The sequence below is a fragment of the Accipiter gentilis genome, chromosome 10 (assembly GCF_929443795.1).
Source record: "Accipiter gentilis chromosome 10, bAccGen1.1, whole genome shotgun sequence".
Classification (NCBI taxonomy): domain Eukaryota; kingdom Metazoa; phylum Chordata; class Aves; order Accipitriformes; family Accipitridae; genus Astur; species Astur gentilis.
Window position 1 is genome coordinate 39,332,492 of NC_064889.1, and position 26,320 is coordinate 39,358,811.

General features: G+C 54.6%; 1 protein-coding gene across 2 annotated transcripts in view; it reads right to left on the reverse strand.

Moving 5' to 3' along the window:
- Window positions 1-4,729: 4,729 nt before the first annotated feature.
- SLC39A11 (solute carrier family 39 member 11) overlaps window positions 4,730-26,320 on the reverse strand; it is a 95,196-nt gene continuing 73,605 nt past the window's right edge. For both annotated transcript variants that reach the window (XM_049812816.1, XM_049812817.1), the window contains exons 8-10: window positions 6,498-6,596; window positions 5,189-5,347; window positions 4,730-5,016 (exon numbers count right to left, since the gene is read on the reverse strand). In XM_049812816.1, coding sequence (XP_049668773.1) covers window positions 4,938-5,016; window positions 5,189-5,347; window positions 6,498-6,596 — 337 coding nt within the window. In that variant the 3' untranslated portion in view covers window positions 4,730-4,937. The remainder of the gene's footprint in view (window positions 5,017-5,188; window positions 5,348-6,497; window positions 6,597-26,320) is intronic.

Sequence of the window (26,320 nt, forward strand, 5' to 3'; positions counted from 1 at the left end):
TTTGTCTTCAGGTTTGAATTGTTTCTTTCCTAAGGGGAGGGGAGGGAGGTGAAAGCCGTTCCTTTATAAGCAATGACTCAGGTGCTACGATCTACCCTGGGCGCGCATCTTGCAAGCCCGAGTAATGTTTTGTGCCGTGTTTTGTTTGAACGGCGTGGGTCCTAATAATGGGATTATTGTTCGGTTGCGTGCAAAGCCCTCGCTTGGGGTTTTTCTGTCCCCGCCCAGCCCTGCAAACCGCAGCCGCCTTCGCCTTCCCCGGCATCCCGGCGCGGGCCGGCGAACGCCCGGCACCCGCGCGCGGAGCCCACGCGCCCATTCCTGCTCCCTGACTCACGGCACCGTGCATGGGGCGATGTGAGCCGTGTCACGCCGGCACGGGGAAAGGTGCGCTTTCCCTGACCCGGTTGCACAACAGTAACCACGGCCCTTCGCCGCGTTCTCCTCGGCCGGCAGCGAACCCAGAGCTGGGCAGGCAGAAGGAGCTGCCGGCGAGGGAAGAGCAGCAGGCGAGCAAGCGTCGTGCCGCCGTGCCAAATTCCATGCCTGCCACGTGCCGCCCGGTGCCCACCGGGAGCTGCCTGGCATTGCGCGGAGGCAGGGAGCGTGGTGGGATTTGCCCGGAGCAAAGGGGACGGTGATTTCTCCTTGCCCCGCAGCTCCGGGTGGAATGGATCAGCTGTGTCCCTGAAGGGAGAAACCCAACGCGTTGCATTACACACTCGTAGCCCCAAATAATCCCCTCTTCAAAGCTCTAATCCCCCGGCAAACACGCGTACGGTGTCGCGCGCCCGAGCTATCAGCAGCCTCTCCATCCACCGCTTAGTCATAAGCACAACCCGACGCTCGTCCCGGGCAGCTCTCCTGTCTGCGGAGGAGTTTCCCTGTGGATTCCTCCATCGTCTTCTTGCCAGCCATTAACTGCCCGACTGGGTACCGTGCCCACGGCCGTCCCGCAGGACAGCGTCTCGGTGGTTCAGCCTCTGAAAGAAAAAAAAAACAAAACACAAGAAAAGCAGCAAAATACACCCGGTGCTGCATCGCCGGGCTTTTTTGCGGCAACTTTGCTTGGCAAAGCTCTTCAAGCACCAGCTTCGCACCCGGGGCACACGTGCTTGCACACGCAGTGCCGATCCACCGCCAAGTTTCACCTACTGCCAAACGCAGCCACCTCCGGGACTGTGAAGAATTGGGGGATTTTCCCAGTCTCAGCTAAACGCTCGGGTCACCTGCCTTCATTAGCAGGGCTTGCAAAACCCCAAAATATCCACAAAAGCATCAGCAAGCAGGCCACAAAGCCCATCGCGAAAGCACATATGTGCACTGTTTAGGAAAAGATCTTTACCTTTGGGGTTTGAGGCCTTTGGATGGAAAGGAGTCACAGTTTAAGTTTTCCTCCAGCCAATGCAAAAAGTTATTACATTTTAAGAAAAAACCCAAGAATCTAAAGGTTTTGTATACGTGAGGCTTTACTGAAACATTAGTAGGGGGGGAGAAATCACCAGCGTTGATGCTACAATTTAATACTACACTTGTACGGGGCTCAAAGGATATTTCAAACCGGTCCAGGCACCGCTGTGCCCCTCCAAAGGCTGACCGCCACCCATCAAAAGGATGGAAAGACAGAACCCCCCCGCTCTGTGCTCACCACGGGCGTACAGCCCCGTGCGCTGCGGTCCGGGGGTTTCTCCCCATTTCGGAGCAGCAGAATCACAGGACGGCTTTTCCAACGGGGCTCAGCGGCCACTGCCTGTGATGTGGAGGGACCACAGCACTAAGAGAGCCCCCCCCAGGAGGACAAAGCCCCAGCTGCATCCCAGCACGCACATCCAGGCAAGGATTTGGGGCCAAGCGCACCCCAGTCTCCCAAAATCCAGTTCCAACCACGGGATAACCTTTCTCTCTTTTCCCTCCAGCTCAGTCTCTGCGTGAGACGCAGCTTCTCCCGGCCGATGAGCAGAGCCCGTCTCCATTTTGCGGGGCTCGGCTGTGTGTTTATGTTGCCTTTGCTCTGAACTCCACCTTTTCATTGACAGCTGTTGTTTCCACGGGTAATTTCAGGCCTGGCCCCCGGCCAGCTTTTCAATCATACCAAGGAATAGATATATAATTTCATTCACCTCCAGGGTACAAACAGAAAAGAAGGATTTTCGTATGCACTTTCTGCATCACCCTTCCCACTCGCTTCCTACAGGTCCAATGTACATAATTATCTCAGCTGGCTACATCTAAGCGGGATTAAACGCTTTACGTGATATTAGCTCACAGCAATCTGATTACAAGACTGCCTTTAAATGTATAATGTGGGATTTTTTTTACCAACTTACACCACACGCCAGAAATCAAATAAGAAAATATCACCAGCAGCCTGCGAGAAATCCCGACCTGTGGAGACCCCTGAAGCTTTTAAATTTCACACAAAGGCTTTCGGTGGAAAACAGAGGGCTGAAAGGCTTTCGGCAGAAAACAGAGGGCTGACGCTTCTAGTGCATCTAGAAACGAGGTGAAGAGTGGTGGGAGATTGCCCAGCCTTTCCACTGGTGGAACTGGGAAGGAGACACCAGCCACAGGGGCAAAGGGCTCTTGTTCCCAGCCGGGGCAGGGACAGCTCTCACCTGGTTTGAAAAAGAGGGTCCTGACATCCTTTCTTTTTCCCACTGAGAGTCATAACCCCAAATTTCCCCTGTGCCCAGAGAGACCCAGCTCATGTCGGGGTCCCGGGGAAGGTCGTGTCCCCCTTCCCATCCCCGTACCCCGGGACTGCAGCCCTCCGGGCTGCCCCAAACGAGCATCGCCCCTGCGGGCTGCGGTCACAGCCTGCCGTGGGGCTGAGCCGAACCAGGGACAGCCCTTACACGTGTGTGCATGTGTGTACACCCCCGCGGTAGCTGTACCCCCAGGTCGGTGCAGGCAAAGCTGCTTTTTTACCCCAGGGATTTCTTGCCGTTGTTTTTTTCTGAGTCATAAGGCACAAAACCAGTGTCGGGTGCTGGAGCTGGGGCTGAGCTGGCCAGCTGCAGCAACCCAGCGAACACTAAAACACACTCATGGGTGCCTGGATGAAGCACTGCGAAGCTGCCTTTCTTCAGCTTTTTTTTCCCTTTTTTTTTTTCTTCCCAAAGAGGCTGCCTTCCTGGTTAAGAGGCAGGACCCTTGACAAGCCAGGAACAGTTAAGCTGGAGAAAAAAAACGTAGCAGAAGGGAGGGAGGAGAAGCAAAGGTATGGCTTTAAGGCATGAAAATAGATCAGTGCAAACTCTGAACTTCCCATTTATTGAAACCAATCACAGTTAAAAGGTCAAATCCATTGGCGAACAGTAGTTTTGTATCATCTATAGTGACACACAAATGAAGTACAAATGAAATCCAACCCAAAAAAATAAAAATGAACCAAACAAAAATGCATGGCTCTAGCTTAGTTTATCCAAGCCTGTTCCCTTCGGCTGCCCTTCCTGCAGCTTCTCCGGCAGGACCGAATGGTGGTCCGGGACCCCCCCGCACCCGCAGCCCCGCTCCCCCGAGAGCCCTGCAGCTGCAGAGGGACTGAGATGCAGGCAGCAGCCAGGCGATCCAGTTATTCCTGCGGAAAGGTCTAATCAATCTCTTTTTACTGAAGACAGAAGCATCCTTAGCGAAGAGGGAGGCATGGTTTACAGCATCCGTCCAACTTTGGCGTTTTGCTCCTCGCCGGAGCGTGCACCAAGCAGAGGGAGGGATGGGCAGGGCTCGCTCCTCAGCCTGGAAGGGACTAATCCTGCCTGCTCCGGAACGGCTCTTCAACAAAAGATGCTTGAAAAGCAGAGGGTGAAGAGGCAAGTATACATGGTGCGTGATTCTGGCTCTTCAGGTAGGATAATTAATTCACCCTGATGAATTATTTCATCCTGATGCTGCTCAGGAAGATGAGGGCTCCTGGCACGCTCAGGTCCTAACTCAGCCCCGAGGTCTTCCGAGGGATGAAGTGTGACCAGGGCCACCACCGGGAAAAACCTGCCTTGGCTCTTTGGGGAGTTATGAACCACTGGAACCAGCAGCCGTAAACCAGCAATCGCTCGGGAAGGCCAGACGCAGTCACGGGCCCACGTGGAAATCTATCCTGCTGTACTCCAGTCAGGCAGCACATCAATGACCACACGGATGACCATACCTTGCCTTCTCAAAGAGTATATGCTAGAAAACACAAAAATTCTTCTTGCCTGGGGTTTTTTTTCAGAGAAAACCTCGGGGTATTAGACACAGCGCATTGGATCAATGCCCACTTAGGAGATAAATTTAGGAAAAAAATGACATTTCCTTCTTACAGAGATCCCAAGAAAATTCATTTTTTATTTGCCTGGACTATATGCATCTATCAAAACAAATACCCTAGAACATTCCCAAGGACCCGCAGGTTACACGAGACCTGCAATCCCACAGAGTGCTGTACGTGTTATCTTAGTCCTATAATGCCTTCCACCTGCCTTTCGAAAAAAGTGTGGAAATTCAGACTCTGTAAGGAGTTTACTCCATTCAAATGCCTTGGTACTTAACCACAGACCAGCTTAAACACGCGACAGTGAATTTCTAATCTTCTACAGAACAAAGATGATCAAAACCCAGAGCGACCCGACTCAGAAACCAGCCCAGCGCGGAAGGGAAGGGACAGGGTGACCTGCAGCCCAGCCGACGCGTCGTCCAACGACCCTCCCGAGAGGAAAAGAAAATCTGGTGGCGAAAGGAAACCAGGACCTGCGAGGAACCACCTGTATTTGTGCTTTGAAAACCATCGATATGACGTTGGAGGGGAGGAAGAGATATAAAATTATAGGAAATCAACACCAAACCAGATCCAAAAAAATATATATACAAAAAAAAGTCTAGAGGATAACGTGTGTCCGGTTCCAAACGCCGCCGCACAAATGGCTCTGAAGTCTTCTCCCGGGGAGCGGCGCGTTGCCCTACCCGAGCCCAACGTCCAGGGACATCATCACCACAAATCCTAATATCGAGGTCCAGGAAGCCAGCTTCCCGTTGCCACTGCAGGGAGAAAAGGGAAGGGTGTGAGCTCCTGGGAGCCGGGACCGGCTTTTCGGATGAGGGAAGCGCTGCTTTATAGCTCATCCGGGCAAGGGAAAGGATTCTTCCAGAGTCCTCTGCGCTTCCCTCCGTGTGTATCTGCCTTTAGTGGTGGGCACCAACAGGGTCTCACCTGGTCTGTGCCTCGGGGATGATATCATCCATCACCACGTAGACCATGGCTCCGGCGGCAAAGCCCAAGGCGTAGGGGAGGAGAGGCTCCGCCACCACCACGGCGAAGGCACCAAAAACGCCGGCTAAGGGCTCCACCATGCCGCTCAGCTGCCCGTACCTGCAAAAGACCGAGACTAAAAGCCACCAGGGACCCGGCGTGAGGGACGGCACAGCCCTCCCGCGGGGCGGCTGAGGGTCTGCAGCTCCCCATCCCACCGTCTTCCCTAACGTCTCCGTGTCCGGGAGAAGGTCGGCCAGGCGGCCACGCCAAGCCAAGCCACCTGGATCATTTTAAACGGGCAACGAAGGTGATCCGACCTAACCTAGCTGATTTTTCCAGGAAAGGAATTAAGGCACGATCCGGTTCCTTCCTCCAAGAGCTCTGCGGGATTTGGGGATCCAGCTCACAGGCAGGGATGGGTCAGAGGGAAAACATTTCCAACCAGCATAGCTCAATCGCAAAGAGGACATCTGGCCACAGCCTCAACCAGTATCAAATTGTGTTCTTCGCTCTCATTTTCTTTCCCTCTAGGACTGCTTTAACTCTCCGGACCATGGGAACTCCCTTCCCGGCAGCAGCAATCCCGGTGCAAGTCCCAGCACCGGCTGCGCTTACTGAATTGGAGGTGGGTGGGAGGAAAAGAAAACAAAGCCTTGGCGGGAGCCGTTTCCAAGCCGTCCCCCTGCCCTCCCATCCATCACCCGGCCGAGCACACGTGCACGGGCAGGAACGCAGCCCTGCGCTCGCAGGGTTCATGCCCTTGGCTTTTTCACCTCAGGGAAAAGAAAAAATAAAAGGTGGGTTTGAAATCCAGCCCAGAGTGAAGTGAGAGAAAAAAAATGAAACAAAATAAAAATTTAAAAAAAAAACTTTAAAAAAAAAAATCCAAAAAAAACCCCGTTTAGGGCAGGATCTGGGAGCTCACCACAGGCGCTCAGCAGGCAGCTGAAGCAGGATGGAGTGACCCACCGGGATCACCGATGCATCCCTTGGGAGCTGGGGGCTCGGAGCTGAGCTTGGGCACTGCGGAGGGAGCAGGGCAGCGCTCACCGCCCTTCCTCAAAGCTGGAAACCTGCAGCACTCCCAACAGCAGCTCTCCGTGATGCCAGCAGGCGACCCGGCAGGTCTGGAGCCAGCCCATCCCTCGGGCAGCTCAATGACAGAGCAATGCAAACGGATACAGGGAAGAAATCTATAGGCACCCGCTGGTCAGGAGCCGCTGGCGGAGGGCTCTCGTTTCCACGGGCGAAGAGGAGCTCAGCTTACCAGAACGCTTTCCACGTTGAAAATCCAGCACCACGCAAAGGCAGGCTGACGGCCAGGCCCTCCGGGAAATTCTGAATCCCAATCCCGATTGCTAAGTTCCTATCCACACAAAAAAGCACAAATATATATATGTATGTTATATATATATATATATATGAGGTGGAAAGCATAGCCTGGAGTTGGCTGCTGCGAGCTGGGGGGGGGAAAAAAAAAAAAGACATTATTAAAGATATGCCTTTTAAATGGAAGCACAGCTAGCCCTGGGGCTAGTCATGCTAATATTTAACGTGAACACAGAAAACCTCATCTTCAAAGAGCTCTGCAGCATTTAATCAGCTTCAGCACCAGCCCTGGGAGCGACAGAGACCAGACGGAGGAGAAGAGACCTGTCCAGGGAGGCCCCACGAGGCGTTTCCAACCCGAGGCTTCTCAGGAGCCGCAGCATCCCTGGATCCTGGTGTTTGGGGTGGCCTCGGGCTCGCAGGTCCCCCAGAGGGTCGGGGCTCCTCCATCCCAGGGGGGCTTTGCCAGAGGGGCCCCAACACAACCCCTGGGGCGGCCAGACCCTCTCCCATAACCTGCTCCAGCTCTCACCAGCACCATCTTTAACCATAACCACCCCTGCATGAGCCTTACAGCCATGGGGCTTGCCAGAGAAGTATATTTTAGCCACAGGATTTCGTTTGCTTTCTTTCTTTTTACCCCCTCTTGCATCCTACGGAAAGGCGGCGCTTGGACTTCCAGAGCTGGTCTGTCCATCGGTAAAGCAGTACAGGAGGAGGCAGGCTGCTGTGAGGACCGTTCCTCCAGGCACAAGAGATAAAAAGCCTGATAAAGGGCGTTAGGCAGGCAGACACGGTGAACTTGAACTGCTCCAAGTAAAGCCCCACGTCCCCAGTGGCAGAAAACACAGGTCTTGGAGTTGACAACTGAAGGGCGGACAGGAGAGGTTTGAAGGGATGCCCAAGGGCAGAGAATTAGATGAGGTTTCTCCTCACCTGCCCTCTCCCCTTCGATAGTTAGACCCAACACCCATCTCAGCATCCACCTCCAGAGCACCCAGCGCCGCCGCTGCGCTCCCCGAGCCGGGAGCTTCTCCCGCGCAGTGACCCCACGGTGGGACCACCACGCCGTCACCTATCCTCAGCCGGGATTTGCTCCAGCCTTGGGACCAATCCTTCCCCTCTGCTCCAGGGTCCCTTCCAGCTCAGCAGGAGTTTGGGCTTTTTGGTGAAAACCAGGAAATCGGGATATGGAGTTTTCTCCTTCACTCAAGGAACAAAAATGTTGCAAGCACCGAACCAAACAGGGCTCGTTTTTTATGGCATGGGCTCCTTAGGCTGAGCGGCTCCACGAGAGCCAACGGTAACTTGTTCCACAGCTGGAGCATTTCTCCCACCACGGCTTCACTGGTGCGTGCCGGTGGAGCTGGCCATGGCCCATCCCTGGGGGGAACACCGAGAGTGTGCCCGTCCCAGGAGTCTCAAAGCTCCAGCAGCGAGATGCCGGGCTGCGACCTGCCCCAGCCCACGGCTCCAGGCAGGACCCCAGTGCCTCTCTGCAAGGTCAGTTATTCCTTTGCCAGCAGCTGAAAGCTCCCTTTGCTGCTTTAAACACTTGTTTCCTATTAGTAAAATAAGACTGGTGAGAAAAATCTCTCTGGGTTGTTTAAACTTCTACAAGGGTTTACAGAAGAGGGGAGGGGAAGGGGGAGAGGCTGTGGGTTTCCCTAACCAGGACAGGCTATTACAATCAAAAACATTATTCAAGGGAAAGAGAGAGAGAACGGAGGGGGAAAAAACATCCCTTTTAGAAAACACTGGAGCCGCTGTCTGTGCGCTGGGTTTTTTTTTCCTCCTTCCCTCGCCTTTGCACAAAGCAGCTATTACTGGCCCCGACCACAACAAATTAATGGGGTGGGAGAAGGAGGTGTGAATGGACGGGTCTGTACGGAAAGGGTGGTGAGACCCCCCCTCGCCCCCGGTCCCGCCGGGAGGAGGGAACCCCACGCTGACCCCTTGCCCCGCACCAGCCCCGGGGGGAAAGAAAGCCCCGAGGGGCTGGAGGAAGGGGATTTTAACCCAGTGAAAGAACCAGCAGGAGAAGGTGGGTTTGCCCCTGCTCTCCTCCTCTTCTCTGTCCCACTCACAACCCTCGCAAAACCCATCAGGGCTCCCTGAAAGCAAGAACCGGCCCCGGCCCCACAGCTTGGGCCACCTCCACGGCAGCACCGGATGCCCAGCGGGTCTGGCACGTGCCGGGGATGGGGCCGCAGCCGTCTCGGCGAGTACAGCAAGCAACGGGCTGCGGTGAGCAACGCGCCATCGTGCCACGGCACGCAAACGCCGCGGCGAGCAACGTGCGCCGGTGCGCGATGGGTGACGGTGTGCGCAACTCCAATGGCCACCCAGTTCTCCCAGCCCTCGGCAGGGAAGCAGCAAGGTGTGCCTCCTCCCAGGTCAAGATTTTAACTGGTTTTTTCCCCAAGAAACGTGGGTGCTGGCATCACGCTGCCATCGGAGCAGGCATCGGGCGCGGGTACGCAAAGCTTTGGCGTACGGCAGGGCAAGAGGCAAAGGCCACCGGAGACCCAGAGCCTGGCCACAGACGTCCCTGCGCCTGGGGTTTCTCACTCCTGCCCTGGGACACCCGCCGGGCAGAAAGGACCTTCTGGGCTCAGCATCAGGCTGAGAAGGTCCCCACGTCATCTCCTGGCCTCCAGTCCCTCCATGTCCCAGCAAACGTCTTTTGCTCACCCGGACCAGATTCCCCCATCCCTAGGACCACTCGTTCCTTCGACGCTTCCTCCCACCGCAGCTCTGCCTAAACATTTCTTGGACTTTGGGGCCTTTTGAGCCTTTCCCAGGGACACTAATCTTATCAGGATGAGGATAACTCCGTGACAGCATGGAGGCCAGGAACACATAAGCCTTCCTATTTGCTTTGCCTCGGTTCACTGCACGAAGGGTACCTCCACTCGCTGCTGAGGGGCCACCTCTGTTTGCCCAGCGCAGCGTCTCGGGAGATGTCCGGGTGCTAAGGCAAAGAAGATTTACCTCCGATGGCCCAACTGTGAAATAAAACCATCCCAAGGGACATTCCTCTCCCCCTTTGCCGCGGAGCCGTGCACACCTCACACCTTCTCCATAGCTCCCGTGTCGAGCTGACGGCAACACGGTCGGTGAGAAAGCAACCGAATCAAAGCTGCATTGTGTACGGGGAAAACAAAGACGTCCTTATTACGGAAATAGGTGGGGATTCTTGGAAGGCTTCCCCCGACTGCAAAGAAATACATTGTAAAACAGATGCACAAAGACAGACTGGAGCAGCCTGGCCCAGGGGAGCTGAAACTCCGGGTGCCCACGGCGAGCTACGGGACACAGAGGAGATGAGAACGGGGAGATGAGCATCGTAGCCAGAGGGACCATCATCAGGATGAAACATTTGGAGACATTAGGGTCTCTAAAGCGAGGAAGGGGGGGGAATAACTGATAGAGGGTGTTAGAAGCAGATCCCATCTGGTCTGACGGGTCACCCACATCCAGCTAGAAGACATTTTGCAGACAGGGACAATAACCTGTGGCTCATCCCCAACCTACAAACATGCATTAGTCTAAAGAAAAAGCAGCCCAAGGGAAACCGCACCGAACTTTGCCTGGGGATGCGTGTGCCCCGTTAGCAGCTCTGCCATCGGCACGCTGGCCAACGTGGGAATGGGAATGTCACTTGGGTGTTTCCTCTGTTTGGGCACAACGGACTCAGGTTGCAGGAAGCATCCAATATCAAGAAGCCAACATGCATTGGACATGTTACCTTTCCCAGCATTCTGCCTCAGCTTCCCCATCTGTAGAACGGTGGTGACAGCAGTGATATCCTCTGTAACCTTCTCGATCTGGGAACAGAAATGTCACTAGGACACGTGCCATCTACCCACGAGCTCTGCAGGCAGCCAGCGACGCTGGGATGGGTCTGCCCTTGCCTCGGCTAATCCTTTTCTGCAGCAGAGCCCAGTGCTGCAGTTTTAAGGAAGAAAAGGTAAAACCGTGGCATCCTGGTGGAGCTCCACCGAGGACCAGCTCCTCGTGGCGAGAGGGAAAGACTCCATGGCCCCCGGGAACGTACCGGGGCTGGACCTCCTACCCCCAGCTCGCCTGCCAACTGCTGTGGCACCACGCTGGGAGACTCCAAGTTCACTTTCAAAAAAAAGTTGGCATCTCTGCATATTTGCAAGGTCAAGGCACAGAAAGCCTTCTATAAGCCTAAACCCTTGTTTTCAAGGGCCTATTCTTTTACAAACTGATTATGAAAGCAGGCTACATATTCTTAACAAGCCCCTTTTCACTACGGCTTTCAATTCCCTCCAGTGTATAATGTGCATGTGTATTCTTGCATGGCAGGCCCTTACATACTGTTTTGATTGTTATCGTCTTGCCATGAAAGGGCCGATTGTTTTGGGTTCCCAAGATTACATCATGGCTCCCACTCGGGCCGCCCGTCGAGGTGTTTGATCAGGGCTCGCAGGTGGGAAGGAGCTCTGCGGCGAGCGCAGGGCCCTGAGCGTTTCCCCATACCTGCCCTACCTGTTCAACACGGCTGCCGGCACGCTCTGCCCCGGCGTTACGGGAGGCTCTCACGCGAGGAGGGGGACGGGGAGCTGCCCCGTGGGGGGAGAAGGGCGGCAGCGGTCGCCTTCGCCAGCCCCGACGGCCGCTGGACCGCGCTCCCACCCTGAGCGGCAGGCTGAGCCATCCAGGGGCGCACAGGGCTCCCGGGGAGTCCGTCGCTTTACGTGCTCGGCATTTCAAAGGCCAAACCTGCAAAAGCAGGTGGGAGGATGTTACTCCCGCAGATTTGCCCTTTGATAATGCAGTATCTTTCATCTCAAACGCTCAAAACCATTAAAAGAAAAAAAAAAAAAAAAAAAGTGGATACAAACCTACTGTGCCTCCTCCTCCTGAGTGCAGCCACCAGCCCCATGACCCACGGGACACAGAAATGCGTGGAACAACATGGGAACCTATCCCAGGCAGGGGATGCAGCATGTGCTGCCCATCGCACGATGCCTTGAGCCTGAGAGCCCTCAGCTCTCCTCCTCACCGACAAAGAAACAACCAGGCTGGTAGCCGCTGCACGATTTCCCAGTTATTCAGACATAAAAACAGATTGGAAATTACGCCTGAATGAAATCCGACAAAAATAGGCACCTTGGTTTCGTTTGGAAGTCGGCAGCAGAGCCTCCACCCAAACCGTGCCACGAGCAAGGTGCTTTCCAAACGGCACCAAAACCAGCCAGCACGTCTGAAAGGAAACAACGAGAAGAGGAGAAGTGGGAGGAAAGAATCTGGGGCACCAACCAGAGGAAAAGCTGCAGAGATCAGGAGGCAGGAACGGGCTGGACGGTCGCAAGGACACCCATCTCCAATAAGAACCGCAAAAACACAAGACGAAAGGGGCACGGGTTTGAGCAGTTACGTAGCCTGTGCGCAAGCCGCTCCGCCAGCCTGCTCCCGGGAATAGAAAAGTTCCTGTAGGGTCTCTGTGAGAGCTGTGCGTGGTAGGCACATCCCAATGGAAGCAACGCCTGCTCCCCCGGTACTTGGCTCTTTCGGCACTGCTCCTCAGTAGCCACTTCCATACCTCTTCCTACCCCTTCCCACCCTCTTCCCATCCAATCGCTTGGGCTCCTAAGCAGCGTACCGCCTGGTCTGTGTCACATCTGCTTGCCTGGCCCTCTGCCAGCCTTAAATATACACCGCTCTGGATCCGCACGCAGTAAACATTTACAATTTCAGGAAATTTTACCCTTAATTTATCCCAAAGGCGCGTAAGCTAAGTTCAAAGTCGTAAAACCTGCTCTCCCCTCTGACTGCGGCAGCCGGGACATGAACTTTAGCTGAAGAGCAAGAAATTCTCCAGCTTTCCCAACGCAAATCCCCACCGGTGCCAGGCCAGCCTGGGACGGGGCTGCCACCCACCTCCCCTCTCCGGCAAACCTCCGCTCCGGCACGGCTCGGGCCGGCGGGATGGGGAAGCCCCCGCACCAGCCGGCCGGCTGCATCCTGCACACCAAGGGGATAGGGATGGGGATGGGGATGGGTCTGTGCACGAAGCATCCAAACACATTCACGTGCCTGAGCTGGTTCCATCGTCAAGTGACATCACTCGGCTAAAACACGCAGGACTTTTTTTTTTTTTTTTAAACTTTCCTTTCCCCAACCCTGCCGCGTGTTGGCGTGCTCTGCGTCCTACCCACGGCACAAGTGTCTTTGCTAGACTTGCACAAGCACCGAGGACCTGTCCTTCCTCCCCTCCCAAATCCCAATTCAACCAACATCTAACACAAAGCTCAGCTCCCCGACCCATCTCACGGTCAGTGCAACCTCTTGCACTCCCCCCGAAAGGACTGACACCCCCCCCAAACCCTTCCCACGTGAACCACCAAGTTGTTATCCTTACGGCTTAACTGGCCGAGGAAACTGAGGACTGGCACGCGAAGGTAGGCGAGCCCTCCGAGGCAGCTGGCTAAGGGTGCAAGAACACCCCACGAGATACGCAGTACACGTGAGGGTTGTCACATCGGGTACCAGGCACTGCCAGCCCGCGCTCGGATGCCCTGCGGGGCTGCGGCATCTCCTCCCCATCCCAGCGAAGCCGGGGCGGGGGGCTCAGCCAAAAGGACACAAATCCGGACACCCTTCTCCCTCCAGCCGTGCCCTGATGCGAGCAGCTGCCAGCAAGAGCAAGTTCAAAACCTCGACGTCGGCTGGGCGATAAGTGATAGAAACCGGGGCTGTGCACGGCCGGCCAGCGGTCATTGTTCTGTTATGGCAGGCGTGTATCTACCGCCGGATCGCACGGAGGGGTCCCATTGTCTAGGGACTATTTATTCCTCTGGGGTTTTAAAATCTTTATTCTTATCTGCCCGGTTATTCATGTAACTGTTTGATTTATGAGTCAGACTCACGCACAGGGTAAAAGTTCACATCTCCCCCGATCTGGAAAGCACAAAGACACGTTTCATGAGCTCCGTGTGTTCCTGCTCTCTTCTCTCTCGCCATGTTTTGACCTCGGCTACGCAGCAGGAAAGGCTCGGGGAGCCTCGGTGCTTTTTCCTGCTGCCAGATAAGAGCGTGAACGCGACCTGCGAGCGCAGGATCCGGCCAGCGTCGGCCGAGCCTCACCCAGCTCCGGCTCTCCAAGGCTGGTATCTGCAAAACGAGCAGGAGACGTGACCCAAGCCCTGGAGTCACTCCCTGCAAAACCCCCTTTGCAGGAGATGTAAGCCAGGAGGAATCACCCTCGCCCTCCCGCTTGCTCTCACAGCACGTAATGAAAAGCAGGATCCATCGCACAGAGAAATTTCTATTTGGACAGTTATGGTCCACCTAGCTAAAAAGTTAACAGATACTGATAAACAGATGAAGACATCGCTTCCTATTCTCAGCATCGCTTCCCCATCGTATTTACTGGGGTTAAATTCATGCTCAAGGCAAGGGACCAGCCCAAGACCCATCTATTCCCAGGTCTGACGCCGGTGACATCGCCTGCGCACAAACGGGGTCCCGGCAGCCGGCGGGGGGTCCCCAGCTCTGCTCAGCCCGGCGGGGATGTGGGGACCCGGCCCGAGGTGGGATGACGGGTGGGTGAGTCCCCGGAGAGGCTCAGCCCCTGCAACGGGCTCCCCTCTGCCCATCCAGTGGGGACCTGCCTCAGTTTCCCTGTTTGTAAGATAAGGATAGGAAGGCAGCGTTAAAAAGTGGCACGCAGAGTTGCAGGTCTTCCGCCGTCACTTGTTATTCACAGCATCTTTCCTTTTTCAGAAGCATATTGATGAGAAAAGAGAAAAAGCTCAGCATCAGTAGGGGCTACCCCAAGCCCTGCAGACACCCAGCCCTGAGGCACCCTGTAAATCTCACCAAACTGTTACAAACAGAATGGCAAAGACCATAAAAAGAAAAGTCTGTGGGGACAGCAAGAGCTCGCACCTTGTCAGAGCCGGCTCCCGAAAGTGATGGCTTGGACAGAAATGTCTCCATTTTCGAGCAGAAACCAAGAACATCCTTCCCTGGCAGCCACTGAGGAGCCACAGGCAGCACCTTCCAACTCTAACCATCACCAGGAGGTTTCGGTTAAGACCCTACAAGTCCGAAGCACCTATTTTTAAATACTTTAAGAAGACCCTCATGTGAGACCTCGTTAACTCTATTTTAAACAGCATCAGACTGCAGACAATTTAAATTTTTACATATTCATATAGGCACACACATAAATAAAGCGGGATTTAACGATGTGGCTGCATTGATCTTGGGTGGGGCTAGAGCTGGAGGGAGATACAGAACCTTATAAAGGTTATTAAAATATTTTTTTAAAAATTAAACACACACAGAAGCTGGGTGGTCTAAAAGCAGGGCTGGGATTATGGCCCACCTATAAAAATTCCCAATAATACCTGCCAATTAATGTTTATAGCTTCATGCAAAAATACCAAGCCTCTCCTTTTTGTATGAATCTTTTAATTATAAGCCCGTTTCACATAGAAAATGATTTTACATGCCATGGAAATCTCAGTGCAAATAGCATGCTGGGGCAGGGGAAAGGTTTAGGGGGTATTTTTTAGTTGTTTTTTTTTTCCTTTGTCCTCCAAATCCAGGCAGCCATCGGCACACACTCGGCCCCCATCGCTTACAGAAAACAAAAGCCTCGAGCAAGGCAAGGGAAGAAGGATGAGTGTAGTTAATAAGGACATCATTCTTCCTCCCTGCTAGGGGCTGAAAAGAACCTGAAGGGAATCAAAAGCCCAGCTATACGTATAGATCCATATACATATGTATTTCACTCATCGTGTCTCAGGTGCCTGCAGGAACATCGGGATGGAGCTCAGCATCCCACTTGCTCCCACCACCGCGGCAGGGTTGCATCGAGGGGCTCACGGATGATTCCCAGGCGTCCCGGTTTGCATCCTGATGGGGATCATTAGCTAAGAGCAAAATTAAAAGTACTGAAACGGTTTCTCCTCTTCCCTCTCCTGCAGCATCACTGTTCAAACACGCCAGGGGAGAGAGTTGAAAGCACCAGAGCGGCTCCTTTATGCAGCCCGAAAACCTGGAACTAAACAATTTACTAACAGCTGTAGCTATAAAAGGCCCTATTATCACATCGTGTACAGTAACAATGTCTTCATTCAAATTGCTTCCCCTCCTTGGAGGGTTTATTTTTAAATCAGGCTGCTAAAGAGAGGAACAAACCAAGGGGGGCTGCAAAGACAAACCTGGTGTTCAAAGTGAGCTTTGTTTGGCATTATCTTGATAAGATAAACAGGGATAATGGCTTTTTCTTTCTCTGATTTTTTTCTTTGCCCTCTTTCTTTTATTTTAAGGTGAACAGGAACTGAACGGGTGCACTTTGCAGATCAAAGCTGGGCAGGACAGACCTTTGCGGTAACGTCCTGGAGAACTCCCGATTGCCAGGTTTTAGCTTTTGGGGCCGGGGAGGGAGCAGCCGCAGCTCCCCTCCTGACTAACCCATCCCCTGCAGCACCCGTTATCCGTCCTCCGGCCAGAGCATCCCACACTGCCACGGAGAGCCGGCCCCGGGACCCCTCCCCAGCTCTGGGCAACCTCCCCAGCCGCTCTCCTGTAAAACACGCGGGGATGATGCAGACACCCAACACGGTTGCATTGAAAACCACGAGTGCCTCCCCTCCACCACGGGGCGCAGGGTGAGCCGGAGCCCTGGGGAAGCGTTACGGTGCATTCAGCGGCTGCTGCTCAGGGGTTCTGGCGAGCACTGAGCTGAAGCCTTCTTCTCTTGCAGGGCCACCACAAAGCTGCTAAGCCATTGCATCACCCAGCCATGGCTCGGCCAGAAACCGTTCAGTCGGCCAACAGCACACCTGGGGAAAGGGTCGGGCAGCAACCCGCAAAACCCTCTCGCAGGGAGGCGAGAAGCCAAAGCGCTCCACGCGGGAGCTGCTCCTGGCATCCCCTGCCCTTCAGGTTGTATCTGCAGACGCAGTGACCCCCACAGAAAGAGAAGAAAGCAACCGTTACACAGACTTTCCACGGAGCCAGATGTTGTTTGGGAGGCCAGCTGTCTCATAAGTATTACAAATCAACCAAAACTCCTCCTTGGTCCAGACACTTGAGTAAGGGATAAGGAAGAAGTTGGGAGAGGAGGGGAGACTATTTATACAAACGATGATGTAAATGCAAACGGCCAGTGAGGGATTCGTAGCCAGCAGCCCGGCTCCCAGCCAGGCTCCGGAGACCTCCTTGCTGACTTGGGAGGTCTTCTCCTCCTCCAGCCCGGGGCAATAAATAAAGGCTGCAGCACCCATCCAGCCCCAGGAGCTGGGGCCCAGAGGAGGCTGAGCTGCCACGGGCTTTCAACCCAATCGTCTTGGACAAGGGACAGGCAAGCAAAGAAGAATGAGTGTTGCCACCAAACCTGCCAGCACCAATGTGGCAAAGGAGCCTCCGACATGCGGATGCGAGGCACAGAGCCCGAGGGATTCTGCTCAGCCTGGCTCCGCCATGGGCTGCACCACTTTGGGCAGGTTTCCCCGAGACACTGACTTCGAGTGCCTTGAATTTTGGTTTCTGAATTTCAGGAAAGCACAAAGCACCCGTTTTCTCTAGCAGCCTGCAGTTTGGCTGCTTTTGGAAGATGCTTCTCATCTCCCTCACCCCCTGCCCAGCACCTCTATGGGACCCAGCAGCCAGTGCACAAGCTCTGCTCCAAAATTCCCTCTTCAGCATCTCCGCGGGCTCCCCAGCAGCATCGCCAGCCGAGAGCGACCTCTGACAGCCGGCTGCCTCGGAAAGACCAGCTGTCCGTGCAATGGAAAACCACCCCCGGCCAGCCAAGCACGCGCTTGCAAGACTCAAAAAGCAAAAAAAAGCACCCTCCAAAAAGCATCCCCCCCGCACTGGTGCATGGGGATGGAGGGAACGGACCTCTCCCGACCTCCCCAGCCTGGCAGGAGGCAGGACCAGCACCACAAGGCCAAGGTAAACCATTCAAGACGCGGTTCGCTGCCAAGTACTACCGCTCTCCGGCTGGAGCCTTGCCTGACAGCAGCTGCCGATCCGAAATGGGTTCCCTTTGCCGGGGAGGGTTCGGCATGGCTCCCCCCGCCTCTGCTTGATGGTGGGACATAAGCACCTTCCCACCGCCCATCCATCACCCAGAGGACCCGCGGTGCCATAGGCAGGCGAGGGTCCTTGCTGGGGTCCAGAGACCTGGTTTGCATCGGGGAAGTCTCCCCCACAAATTTAAATTCACCCTGAACCCAGTCTCCAGCAACCCCGATTACTTTGACCAAACCAAGCTACCACGTTTTTTGAGGACCAAGGAAATGTTTACGCCCTGCTCCTGATCCAAAGATTGCAAAACAAGGTCTCTGCTCCCTGCCCGTATCTTTCTGCATCAGGGACTGAGTGGCAAAGCGCCGTAAGACCCCAGATTTAACCCTCCGGCATTGCACCAAAATGGGAAGCAGGTCCGTCTGCAGGACGATAGACTATCCAGGCACTGCAGGAGAACAAATGTTTTCCTGGTGAGGAAAACATCTAGTAGCTTTGAAGGCAGCTCAATAAAAACACTGCAGGCCACACCGCTTCCCACCGCATTTTTTTTGCCCGTTCCGCAGACCTGGCCATGCAAGATGACGGGAGCCGTCAGCAGCTCCGGAGCTGCTCCGGGAGATGCCGAATGCGCTGTTGTGTTTGGTGTCATGCTGATTTCATTATTCACGCATTTTTCTTGGATACAGGAGGAAGCCAAGACATCGTGGTCAGTCTGGCTTCTGTCTGTCAGTGGTGTAAGTTTGTTTATCGAGGATAAGGAGTGGGAAGGGAGGCTCTGCCGCTCCACGGACCACGACCATCCTCCGTTCAGCCTTGCACCGGGGGCTGCTTTGTGAGATCTCCCCTACACCACAAACCGAGCGCATCGGAGCGGTCCTGCAGCATCTGCTAAGGCTTCAAACAAGAACTGGGGAACTCCATCCAAGATGACAGAGATACTGCACAGCCCTGCAAACATCTCTGGGGAGGGGGGGGGAAAGCCGTACAAGCCCACCTCACTTTGCTTCCCAGGCACCCGCTTCCTTTTCCTAAGGACCTGGAAGAGGTGTAATACCCGTTTACAGTAACTGTTTTCCGATGGGCAAAGAGAGAACTCCAAGGCTTTGGCAGATGGAGCGCACGTGCATCAGCTCTGCTGCTCCAGCAGGGCGAGCGCAGGACGTCTGTCCCCTCACTGCCAAACCGAAGCCCAGGCTCTCCCGGCAAGTGATGGAGCAGAACGCTTTCCCAACTTCCACACAGCCTGATTTCATCCGGAGCTGAGACCTGTTCTTCTGCCCTAAATTGTGCATTTCTTCTCTTAAAGCCAATCTGCACGTTTGCACACAGGGGCTGGGACAACTGCTTCTGAGGCTTCTGTTGGGAAGAAGCCGTCGTCGCCGGCAGCAGCCTCCCACTCCTCTCCATCTCTTCAGCCATCCCTGCTGAGGTTCATTAGCCACGATGAGAAACGCAGCAGCTGAGGAGCCACGGTCCCGGTTTGTGGCTCACCAGACCCTTCCAGGCCACTTTCTTCTCTAGAGCACCAGCCGTGGTGAAAATGCACCTGGGTACCATCCCCACCGCTCACAAAAGAAAAACCCTCGAGAAACCTACCCTGCTTGTTAACTCTCACTTAGTAATAAACATCTACCTTCAGGAGAGGCTAATTAAAAGGTGCTTAATAAGCATCTTCCAACAGTTTTATTTTGTAACCAGCGGCAGCGTTGGGCTTTGCTCTGCACCTCGGGCAGGAGCAGCCTGGCTGCAGGAGCAGCATTTGTCTGGGATCCCGGGGAAACGTGGAAATCCCCGTGCAGCCCCACCTCGCCTACCATCAGTAAGTGGGTTGCTTCCATTAGGTGTTTCTGTGCACAGCCTTCATCCGATAGAGAGGTTGGGATTCGACCCCACATTTTGATCCTACCCGAGCAACCTCTTTATTAGCTCCACTGTGGATCTATTCATAAGCAAGAAGCAGAGATTGTATGTGTGCGAACGAGAGAAAAACCCAGTGTGTCTTCTGCTGTCTCTCAGACCACAATGATTTCCATTCATTCAGAGAAAACACAGTATAAAATTTTTGCCTGGTTTCAATCTCCGTACATTAATCAAGCCGATTTTTTTTTTTTTTCTTCCAGCCTGAGAGACACAGCGTGGGAGGCACAGGCTGTCCCATGAAATAATATTTTCCAAGCCATAGTCAAAGTCTGCCTGTCAACTCGAAGCCTCTTTTCTGTCTGTTTTACCAAAGCTGGACAGGAAACAATCTGTGGGCACAACAGATCAAAACAAGGCCAGCATTCCCAGCAAAAGGGCCGATGAATGGGAACCATTGTGCTGCGGTGGAGGAAACATCACCATCATCATCAGGGGGAAAAAAAAAAAAAAAAAAATATATCTGTTTACATCACTTCCACACTCACACCCGCTCTCCAGCTGCCCTAAATAGGAGCTTTCATTCAGGAGATAGCCAGGGCAGGTGGGATGCTGGTGGGAGCTCCGGTGCCACGACGCGATAGTCTGTCGGCACCAAAAGCACTTTGCAAGCCGAGCTGTGCTGGGGAAGGGCAAGCCCGAGTTAAACATTAAACCCACAGAAACGTGCACTTTTCCACTTCCTTGCATCCACGGCAAGCAGGGCTTGGACCCTGGACAAAACGTTACCTGCAGCTTGCAGAAGAGGATGCAACAAGGTTGGATTTGGGAGCTGCTGAAGGGGAGAAGGAATCCGTCCTTGCCCCGAGGAGCTTGGGGTTGAGGTGAGAAAAGCTCGCTGGGTGCAGGTCCATGTCACCCAGGAAAAGAGGGTGCTGAGGGGGTGACCCCGCCAGGAGGGAGATGCCTCTGCCCCCCGCCCGAGAACCAGGGGGTTCCCCTGCCGCCGGCTCACCCTCCGACTGCTACAGCTGCTAAAGGGGATCCACGTGAACCCCGAGAATCGCTCCCCAGCCACGCAGGGAAAGCTGCCATCGTCACCACAGAGCCCCCCCCCAGCTCCCCCTGCTCTAAACCGGAGGCAGCAACCGACACCCCGTGGCCCCCCACCCCTAAACGTACTCCGCTTCATCCTAAGGCAGAGGTTTGCCAAAAATTTGCCTGCGCCGTTTTTAACCTCTCGAAATTATTTGCATCCGCGGTATCCTAGGAGGACCTGGGGCCCAGACCACCCATGGCTTAACAAAACATTTCACTTTATTTTTCAAACTTATAGTCCTTCATATATTTCATCTGCTCATAGTAATTTATAGCTTTTAACTCCATATCGGTTTCGCTTATTTGAACACTCTCTCGCATCTGAAAGAGCAGCCCTCTGCTAGGCATTTTGCCAGCAAAAAAGCCACATTTGGGAGTCCCGTTAGCTCCAGGGCTTGCCCTACAGCGGTGCAAAACTATGAATCAGCCCCAAATCTGCGGAAAACAGGCTGATAGGAACATGGATGTTACCACCTAGTGTCAGATGGGAGAGGAGCAGCAACCAGGGATGGGGATGGTTCGGCTGCGGCTCTTGCTCTGCAGAAACCACCAGTGTCGGACTGCGAGCCCAGAGCCTGCAGGTCATCCCGGGCACCTCTGCTTTCCTGCCCATCAGCAGGGACATGAGCTTTCTACCCCTGGAACAGGGGTGGATTGAAAAATAAAAATGCACGATGCGCTTTGGGAGAGGAGGAGTGCAGTAAAATCCCATCCACGTTTTATTTTGTCGTTTCAGTTCGAGTCGGACTTGCAGATACTTCTTGCCTGCGACCAGCCAGGTTACTTGCTGTAACAGTCAGGTCCGCACTGACCTAACTCGCCTCCTATTTTTGATGGAAGAAGTAGAGAAGCAGCTCTGCCCCATCCAAGCCAGGAGCATGGGGAAGGTGCCCAGAGCAGGCAGCACAGACACAACCCAGCAAGAAAAATGCAGAACATAACAGATACGTGGGGATAGAGCACCAGGCTTGGCTGTTCAAACGATTGCACAGGGAGATATTTAGTGAAACAAGCCCAGCAAATGTACGGTAAAGGAGATGAATGCTTTTTCAGACAAGGCAGAAGTCGCCCGTCATCTCAGCGTGGTTAGCCCCATCAGCCCGGCAGCGCATATCGCACCAAAGTTGAAAGGCTGCAGGAGCACCCGGCCCCAGGCTGCGGACAGCTCGCAGCACTGGCCGAAATTAAAATTAAATGATCCCTCTGCCAAACTTAGACCTCACTGATTACCCAGGACCTGAAAACCCTGCCGCAGTTGAAACTATCTTTTTTTTTTTTTTTTAAAATTTTATTTTCTGGCACATACTGTCCCTTGTGACCGGACTTAGCCTCATGCCGTGACAAAGGCTGCTTTCTTACAGAGTTAGCGCTGCAGCGCACCGTGGCCCCGCAGCTCCCGCGCCATGTTGCACGAGAACAGACAGCAATCCGGTCCCTGGGGACCCCCGTAGTCCCCCCAGGACCCCCCAATCCTCGGAGGATGCTCTGTCCCTGCAGACCGCCCGGAGCTGCAGCGAGGCACTGCGGTGCTCACGTACCCTCTGTCCTACGATTCGGAGGAAGCCTGAACCAAACCACAAAGGACCTAGAGATGGACGGTGAGGGCAGGGGAGCTGGAGCGGGGAAAAGAGAGGGCATCTGGGCAAAGACCACAGTTTGCAACGCGTGCTTACAAAGATCCTAGCAAAAAGTGCATTGGCAATCGTGTTGCCAGCATCTCCCAGTAGCTTCGGGCTTGATTTTCCAGCCTTAATAATAACCTTTTCTCCTATTTTTTAAATTACACACGCAAACAACATTAAAATAATACTGAGGCTGCAAAATGACGCACTCGGAGGTTACACCCACGCAGCCACCATATGCTACAGAGACTGGGAGGAAGAGCCCCTGTGCACCCGTGCTCGAGAGGGAACTGGCACGGGGAGATTATTTCCCCTGGAAGAGCATCCCAAGCACACAGGCTTCACATCCCAGCTGGAAAACAGCTCAGCCCGGGAGAACCGTGGGTACCAGCCGGTGAATCGCCCGTTGCCTGTGCTGCCAGCCAGTGATGCAGTGGATATCCTAACTGCTGGAAACACAGTGCTGTGATTACAGAGGAGCAGATCAGCCAGAGAGGGACTGGCGGAGAAAATCCAGCAGTTCAAAGCTAATTGTGCAACAGATTCCCTTTCTCCCCCCCCAAATTAGCCAGCCAAGGAAGCCATCCGAGTCCAGCCCCCCTCACTGCACGGAGACCGGCTGCAGAAATTGTCCTGCTTTTACCACTCGCCTGTCTCCCCCCGCCGCTGCCGTCCAGAGGCGAAGCCCTCACCCTCCATCCACCTCCTCAGGGCAGTGGGTCCATATCTTAAAGACATTCCCAAATCTTTCTCCTGTTGAAAGCAAAATTGCTGGCACAGGCTTTTTACGGTAGTTTTCTGTTCACTCTGCAGTATAACACAGGTACGTTCAGAAGTTCCTGCAATCCTGACCAAGGAAATTAATTTTATGGTGAATTCCTCTTTGACAGAAAAAAAAATTGCAGGAAGAAGCAACGCTCCATAAGAAAACAGATTTGGCTTTTTGTGTGCTAGCATACAGCACGATTACAAGCTGCCTCCTGCTTTCAGAAAGCAAATAGCACAGGGAGGATTTGTAAGGGGCAAGTAAAACTTCTACATCCCCACTAACCCCCCCTGCCAGGACATCCCTCTCCACTCCCCTGCACCACCGGGCTCCCCCCAAATCCAGTTATCACACCAAGGCAATGGCACGATGCTGGGTGGGATGGGGAGGGGGATACCCAGCCCCTCGTGTTGATTCTCAAAGGAAGAAACTCTGATGGGGCAGGGAGGGGAGAGAAAAAGAGAGGTCCCCAGGGACCCCACCTCCCTCTCCGCTCTTGTGTTTCCAGCCAAGGCACGAGCTCCCACCGCGTGGGCAGGGGATGAGGGATCGGAGATGCTGCGAGCTCCTGGGTGCCAACGCAGCAGCGTCGAGGTGGGTCTCGAAGGAAGGGATTTGGGTCCAGAGAGGACGGCGGAGTGGGCACTGAGGATCTCCTCCCTGCCAACCCCAAACCCCACCTTGCATCTGCCCAGCGTGGCTGGTATAACCCCCCCGGGATGAGGGGCTCAGGGTTGCCCCAGGGTTCACTGGTGGGTGTTTTTGTCCTCTAAAAGACCCAGCAGGGACTTGGAGAGAGGAGACCACCCCGACACACGCAACTCCCCTGCACCACAGCCCCGGCGGATGGAAACGTGCGGAGCATGGCCAGCAGCGGGGACCTCTCCTGTCCCCTCTCTTCCTACACCCAGTCCCGGGAAAACCACCGACAAAGTGCACCAGTGTTAGACAGCCCTGCCTGCACCCCTGCCTGCACTCCTGCCCACTCCGCATCCCCAGAGCAGCCGAGGAAAGTGTAAATTCAGCCCATCTTGAGCTCAGCAGCTCCAGCACCATCTGGTTCCTGTTAAATCAGCCACACAAGGTGGAGAGGGTTTTCTCCCCCCGCCCGTGCTGTAGTGTGCAAAGAGGGGGAGGTAAAACAGCTTTTTTAAGACATGGCTGCCCTCCTCTTTACCTTCCTGCCTGGAAGGCAGCCAGGAGCAGCTCTTGCCTCCCTGCTCACATCTGGAGGGGACCGTCCCCTCCGGGGGACTCGCTGCGCACCCCACAGCGGGCACCGCTCCTCTTCCCGGGTATCGCTCCTCCACCCCGGACACACGCTCGCTCCGGGTCTCACTCCTCTTCTGTCATCGCAGCAGCTTTGTCCTTGAGCCACTATTTCCAGCCCGTGGGACTTTCCAATGATTTTATCCTTGCGAGGAATCGGGCCGCCGAACCGCAGTCCCACAGCAGGGAGGGATGCTCCGCAGCAGGGAGGGATGCTCCTGCCCGAGGACGAGCACCGACTCAGCCCCCCACGGGAAACACCCCGAGAGCAGACGTTAGGTTGTCCTAAGCCCTGCCTAAACTGCCGTAAAACCTACATCACCTTTCCAAAAAAAAGGCTCAAGAGTGCTGCCCAGCTGAAGGAGCACCAAAAGCAAAGATCTAACCCCACCGGCGAGACCCCACCTTCCTCGGGCACGGGACCACGTTTCGCTCGCATCCCCTGACAAGCCAAATAAAGCGAGTTCCCCCCCATGCCGCAAGCCATAAATGAAACGATTCACAAGGCGAGGGGCCGTAATCCAAGGGCGAGCCCTGGCACCGGCGGAGAGGAGCCGTGGAGGAGGGAGATCGCAGGAACGGAGCCTGCACACCCGGTGGCAGCAAAGAAACACGGACGAGTGCGGGCAGGGGCCTGGCAAGCAGCACCAAGATGCTCCAGGGAGATGGGGTGGATGGAGAAGCCCAGAGGGTCGGATCCTGCAAGCATAGAGGTAAGGGGCAGGACCCTACAAGAGCCCAGAGAGTCACAGAATGGCAGAGGTGACGCCAGCACATGCAAAGCGCTGGGTGTTTTAAAAGGCGAGAATCCCACCCTGCTTCCTAATCATCCTTTTTTGGTTTTTAACCAAACCCCAAAGTCTCCCCCTGACTGGGACCGTCAGCTGCAGGTCTCTGCCTGCGCTACTCTGCTTACACTGCCCGTGCTGGTGCTCACCAGCAACCGCAGGTTGTGCTTCTCTGCAGCACACCTGACCCCACTATCCTTTAAAACCCTAAAACGGGTCCCTTGCCATGCTCGGCCAGGGCTGAGCTCTGCACCGGCACAGCCCCAAGCGCACGGTCGGGGTGGGAGACCCGCGGCATCCCTCCTGCCGCGGGCAGCACCGAGAAACCTTCCAGCCGCCGGTGCAGGGGAAAGTCCTCAGCCTAAGAAAAGCCTTGTGGGATCCCCGCAAGGTATTGGGAACAGGGTAGTAACCCGCATCCTAACAAAGTTGGGGAGCGTTGCTGCGCTACGTGGAAAAAAAAGCACAGCACGTGGGACCGTGACGGCCGGCTGAGGCAGGCAGGGACCCTGTTGCAACACCCACCCTTGAGCTGCGCCGGTGCATGGCAGTTTGCACCCAGAGAGGTTGTTTCAGACCAGCCTGAAAGCAAACCAAGCCAGAGCAGCACCCGGCTGCTCGCAACGCCCAGACGTCGCTGCTGCGGCACCGCTGCGGTTTGCAGAGCGGCTGGTGCTCTCCCCTTCTTCCTAATTGTCTCTCTGCAAACGCGCTGCTTATCTGCAAAGCTCTGAAAACAGCCCTTCAGGATAGAGGCCGGCTGTGTCTCACCAGGGCCCTACAGTGAATGTAGGGAATGAATTCGGGCTCCTGCCGAGATTTCACCCCTCTGCGAGCAATGCAATCAGGCAGCGCGCTTCCCCAAGCAAGCCAGCATTTATTCGTCAAGCACAAGTCAGCAAGGAAGGTCCTTTGGTTAGCGTGGGCAAGTCACAGCCAAGCCTGGAAACATACAGCAGCCATTGCAAGCATCCTGCATCTTTTGCTCGGGCTCTGAGCGTGTCGGAGCGTTCATAAATACTTTTGCACGATTCACGGTTTGAAGGAATAAGCCTTCCCGAGAAGCAGCTCACCCCAGCTCCAGCTCAGCTTGGTGCTAACGCGGTTTGTCATACCCAGGAGGAAGCAGAAGCAGAATGGAGGAGGTAAACCGAGTCACGCAGCTGTTTCATTAAAACGCTATTTCAAAATAATGGACACGAAGGGGATCACGACTGTCATGTCCTCTAAGAGCTGAGGTTGGCCAAGGAGCAATTTCCCCTTTGGATGTGTCAAAAGAGTTAGCTCTATTTCTCATGTTAGCTCAATGAAGTATAATTCCACTGCTGTTTCTTAA